The sequence below is a fragment of the Saccopteryx leptura genome, chromosome 5 (assembly GCF_036850995.1).
Source record: "Saccopteryx leptura isolate mSacLep1 chromosome 5, mSacLep1_pri_phased_curated, whole genome shotgun sequence".
NCBI lineage: Eukaryota > Metazoa > Chordata > Mammalia > Chiroptera > Emballonuridae > Saccopteryx > Saccopteryx leptura.
The window spans coordinates 152,016,577-152,021,887 of NC_089507.1; the positions used below are offsets into that span (position 1 = coordinate 152,016,577).

The 5,311-nt window shown below is 53.5% G+C and overlaps 1 protein-coding gene across 2 annotated transcripts; it reads left to right on the plus strand.

Moving 5' to 3' along the window:
• Positions 1-205: 205 nt before the first annotated feature.
• LRATD1 (LRAT domain containing 1) lies at positions 206-4,712 on the plus strand. 2 transcript variants are annotated; one of them, XM_066386119.1, is made up of 2 exons: positions 206-529; positions 1,459-4,712. In XM_066386119.1, exon 2 carries the CDS (start codon positions 1,495-1,497, stop codon positions 2,371-2,373), a length of 879 nt encoding a protein of 292 aa, XP_066242216.1. In that variant the 5' UTR covers positions 206-529; positions 1,459-1,494; the 3' UTR covers positions 2,374-4,712. The 2 variants fall into 2 exon arrangements, with proteins under 2 accessions (XP_066242216.1, XP_066242218.1); XM_066386121.1 differs by having other exon boundaries at positions 207-463.
• The last annotated feature ends 599 nt before the right edge of the window (positions 4,713-5,311 follow it).

A 5,311-nucleotide genomic window follows, 5' to 3' on the forward strand; every position in this document is an offset into this window, starting at 1 on the left:
GCTCCCCACAGCGCTCACACCCCGGCTCCCGGACTGCGCGCGTCCGGGTGCGCGGGGACAAGGCGAGGAGGGGCGGAGCGCGCGCTGGAGGCCCGCCCCTACTGCCCTCCTCTTCCAGCGGAGATTGACGCGGCTTGGGCACCCGCTTCAACCAATGAGCGCGTCCCAGGGCGGGCCCTGGAACAAGCGACTCCCGCTACTTAGAGTCGTCGCCTCCGCTGTGGGAAACCAGAATCAAGTCAGGGCTGTGCAGGTGGGTCAGGCGCCCCTGCCAGCGCGGATCCGCAGGCGCTCGGGCACCGCGCCGGGCGCCGCACCGCACCGCACCGTTCCGCGCGGGGCAGAGCGGAGCCGCAGCCCCACGCGCCGACCAGGAACCACTTGCCACCACTGCCTGCGCAGCACCCATGGGGACCAGGAGACTTTAAAGGAGTTTGGGGTTTCGGGAGCAGGGAAATCACGGGTACGAAAAGGCGGCTTTCTTTGCCTTGGAAACGTTTGCTCTCGGATTGTTTGGATCCTGTGCCGGGTAGGAGGAAGAGGGTTTGGGGGGCTGAAAGTGGACCTTCCTACACAATCTAGGTGCGGACCCGCACCCGCGCACATACGCCGCACTGGCTTTCCCCTTCCTTTCCTTGCCTCTTTGTTAGGCTATTTTAGTCGGAGCAGCCTTTCCCTGGCGCAGCCCGATTGACTCCGCTGGGTCGAGAAGGCAAGAGAAGTAAGTGGCAGAGTGCACCTGCCAGTATGGCCAGGTGTTCCCGGGTTAATGGGTGTACCGTAGGTGCATCGGTGTGCCTGTAAGTGTAGGGCTGGGATTGTGCACGGCTCTGGGGGCCTGAGTGTGTCATCGTGAAGGTTTGCCATTGTGTGTATATGTGACATTACCACACCAGTGTACCAGCCTGTATCTAGGCTCCAAGTGTGCAAAATTTTGCTGGTATAAAGTGAGTGCCTGGGAATGTTCCCGATTGTGATTGTGTGAGGCTCTGTCAAGGGAGGAGAGACCTCGTGCAAAACTGAGAGGTGGGCTGGAGAGGGTGGGGACGGAAATGTGAGCCAAGCTTGCTCAGAGCTCTAGGGCCTTAGGCGCCCCTTCTCCCTTCCAACAAGCCCCCCGTGCTTTTCTGGGAGTCGGCCTCCCACGCTGCCACAACCCGCGCTGTCTTCCCTACTGGGACCCCGCGCGTCCTCCAGTTAGCCTGCCTTTTCTCTTCTGAGAGTTGGGCCGGATTCCCGGAAAGGGTCCGAGGCTGTGTGGTGGCGTTCAGCCCTTGTTCGTCGGACTGGTGGCTTCTGCTCCCGTTCTGTCCCCAGGGAGGCACGAAGACTCGGCTGGCGGCGGGACTCCAGTAAGGTCTCCCGCGCGGGCGAGCGGGCCCCAGGGGAGCGGCGCACGCTCCGGGGATAGGCAGCCAGGTTCTGATCGTGTCTCTTCCTCTCCCCCCGATTTCGCAGATCCCCGCTTCTGGCCCTCGCCTCGCCGCGTCATTGATGGGCAACCAACTGGACCGCATCACCCACCTCAACTACAGCGAGTTGCCCACGGGGGACCCGTCTGGGATCGAGAAGGACGAGTTGCGGGTCGGGGTCGCCTACTTCTTCTCGGATGAGGAGGAGGACGTGGACGAACGCGGCCAGCCCGACAAATTTGGCGTGAAGGCCCCCCCGGGCTGCACTCCCTGCCCGGAGAGCCCCAGCCGCCACCACCACCACCTGCTGCACCAGCTGCTCCTTAACGAAACTCAGTTCTCCGCCTTTCGGGGCCAGGAATGCATCTTTTCCAAAGTGAGCGGCGGCCCGCAGGGCGCCGACCTGAGCGTCTACGCGGTCTCCGCCCTGCCCGCGCTCTGCGAGCCGGGCGACCTGCTGGAGCTGCTGTGGCTGCAGCGCGCGCCCGAGCCGCCGGCGCCCGCTCCGCACTGGGCCGTGTACGTGGGCGGCGGGCAGATCATCCACCTGCATCAAGGCGAGATCCGTCAGGACAGCCTGTACGAGGCGGGCGCGGCCAACGTGGGCCGGGTGGTGAATAGCTGGTACCGCTACCGCCCGCTGGTGGCCGAGCTGGTGGTGCAGAACGCCTGCGGCCACCTGGGCCTTAAGAGCGAGGAGATCTGCTGGACGAACTCGGAGAGCTTCGCCGCCTGGTGCCGCTTTGGCAAGCGGGAGTTCAAGGCGGGAGGGGAGGTGCCGGCCGGCACGCAGCCTCCGCAGCAGCAGTACTATCTCAAGGTGCACCTGGGTGACAACAAGGTGCACACAGCCAGGTTCCACAGTCTGGAAGACCTCATCCGCGAGAAGCGCCGCATCGACGCCAGTGGTCGCCTGAGAGTGCTCCAGGAGCTGGCCGACTTGGTGGACGACAAGGAGTAGCCTGGGGGCGCCACCGGCCCTTCGTGTCTCCCCACGCCCCGCTCCCTTCCCAGCACAGGGCACCCTGGCCACGACTAACCACCCCAGTCCCCTGGTGCGGTAGCGGCAGCCGAGGGCCATTGCCCAAGCTGCTCCTGCGATCCCCTCCAGCAAGTGGCAGGAAGTGTCAAGAACTGGCCGCGGGACTGGGACCGAAGGGCATCTGTGCGCGCCTGGCTCAGACCCCCGGTGGCGGTGATCGGGTTGGGAAATGCAGCGTGCGCTTTTCCTTTGTGTTATTAGGGGGAAAGGCAAATGGGCGGAGGGGAGCAGGGACGCGACTGCCCCCGCGAGTCACTGCTCAGAGACCCACCTGCTAGAAAGGCATCATCACCCGCCCCAAACGTGCACACAAAGGCCGATAGGAGGTGAGATCTTTTTTCAGGGTGCAGTTCAGGTCCTATATGGATGTGTCCCCAGATTGCAGGATTTCCAAGAAATCGAGCCTGTCCCTGTGTGCTTGTGATCATTCCACAAGAGAGCACTTAGGGCCTCGGATTATCCCGAGGCTGCCCGGGACGGTTCCGGCTCTCCAGCCCCGTTTCCCGACTTTGTATTCCAGGCTCCGGGCTAAGCTAGATAGTGTTTGCTTCCTAGTCTTTCCAGCCCGAGAAGCGAACGCCACCCCCGACCCACATTGGCCTGTGAGGCTCCCTCCCGGGCAGAAAGGAGCCTTTCCTGTCCCGGGAGGAAAATGGCGCAGCTAATTCGGTGAGAGCGTCGGCCCCGCCCCCGGCAGGGAGAAGGTTGACCTGGTGTCTGGGAACTTGAATTTGCAGAGGGCACTTGTTCTTAACGTTCTATTGCTCTCTTCTTGGGCTGCATTTCAAAAATACTCATAATTTTAAAGGAGAGGGAGGGGGAAGACATGGCAACATTCCAGAAACCAGCATTCTTACACCATAGCCAGTATATTTCATTTGGCTTTAACTAACATAGAAATCTTAGAAGGAGGGGAAGTGGAAATAAAGTTTAAAAAGGAGGGAGCAGTTCTCCAACCATGTCAACAAAGCTTTCCGCGTTGATGTTTTTATTGACCATTTTAGCAACATGCTAATAAAATTTCAAATTGAAATTTTTATTTTCATGGCTTTAATCCATGATAGCTTAAATACTGGGGGCCATTAAGAGTGGACATAGCTACGAGCTTAGCTGACATTGCCTTTTCAGTCTATTTTTCTCAAATCCTTTGAGAATTCTGTTTTTGAATATTGTAGTTAATATATATATATTATTTTTTTTGGCTTTAAACGGCAGCCCTAGGCATAGTGGAGATGTTACTTGATGTGTGTATTGTACTGAATTTTCTGTCACTGAAGGGGTTTACTGCTTTGGGTAGAGGTTGCTAGCAGGTTCCATGGTGTTTCCTTTCTCTGTGTTGTAAACTATTACCATTCCACATTTCCATTTTTCTTCCTGTCTCCTTGATCTCCTTTAAAAAAAATGATTCTAGAGTTGGTGGCTTTTCTCCCTTTTTTGCGGCCAGTCCCACACTTCATTCCTGAACACTGGAAAGGACCTATAGGATCAGGACAGATGTGTGTTTTTTCAAAAAATTAAGGCTGTTTGAAACCCCTTTCCTGGGCAAGAAATGATCAACTTCTCTCCCTGTGCTGCAGCCCTCACCGGACTGACTGTTATTTAATTCAGTGTGTTAGACATCTATAGCATCGATGTCCCTTTCCTGGGAATTTGTCAAATAACGGAATTTAGATAATCATTGCAAGCAATTGCCTGTTGACAGCTGTGATTTAGTTGGACAGCAACTACTATGGCCAAAGCCAGTTTCTTGGCATTTCAGAAATAATGCAATAAAAACTAGTCGAGGTTAGCTGAGACTGGAAATGCCTTTTTCATGGTACATGATTCATTTCTGTTTTACATTTTGGTTTTCATCCTGGATTCATCCCCTGATCTTGAATCAAAAGATCAGATCAATGGAATATGAACTAGAGTATTTTTCTTAAGCCTATTGAGTGATTTATTTTTTAAAAAAAAATGTGGAAATGCATATGCTTTTTCTTTTCAGCACATACAATGGCAGAACTTTTGTACTAATGAACTCCCCTTTGCATGCCTGGAGAACTGAAAGTCATAGATCTCTCTAACTTATCCCTCTTTCGAATAGCAGATGGCAGATGATCAGCTGCAATGCTTTACTGTATCTGCACACGCCACATCCTTTGCTGTGCCCTCCTGCTGTACCTTGGCTCTCTGCTATATTAAACACCATCCTAAGCAATTGCTCCAACAGGACTCCTTCTTGACATTTTGTCTTCCACCTGTCACTCAGAGGATGAGACTCCAGCAAAAGAGATGAATCTGTCTCTATCACACCTAGTACTAGGGTCTCTTTTCTTTGATGGCACATAATCTGATGTGTCTCTTACACAGAGGGTCACCATAACAGAGGAATGGCTTATCAGCCTTAGATTTGCCAAAACTAGACTGGCAATAAAAATAAGTTTGGCAACCAAAGCAAGCATCCATGACTATGTTGGTCTAGTAAGAATTGGGTTGATGATGATACTTCTACAGATTTACAACAGTAAAACACTGGTTACAAAGGGAACTTGCAAGGTTTGTAAGGTTTCCCATACTCCTATTGAAATAACCATTGGTTATCTGTTGGTCAGTGTTAATAATAGCCAGAGGCAGAACTCTAATCATAGTACACCACGGAGGACACATGATCAAACTATTATCTAATAACTTCATCCTGAAAACATGTATATTTTTAGGGTGTTATTAAGATGTGAGTGAAACCAAGGAGGTAGACATTCCCTCTGAAGATGACATAGGCCACATGATTTTTATTACTAGTGAATAGAGGGCATCTGGATTTTGTTGGGTTATAAAAATTAAGCCTATAGCCTCCTAACATTGAACAGAAGTCAGG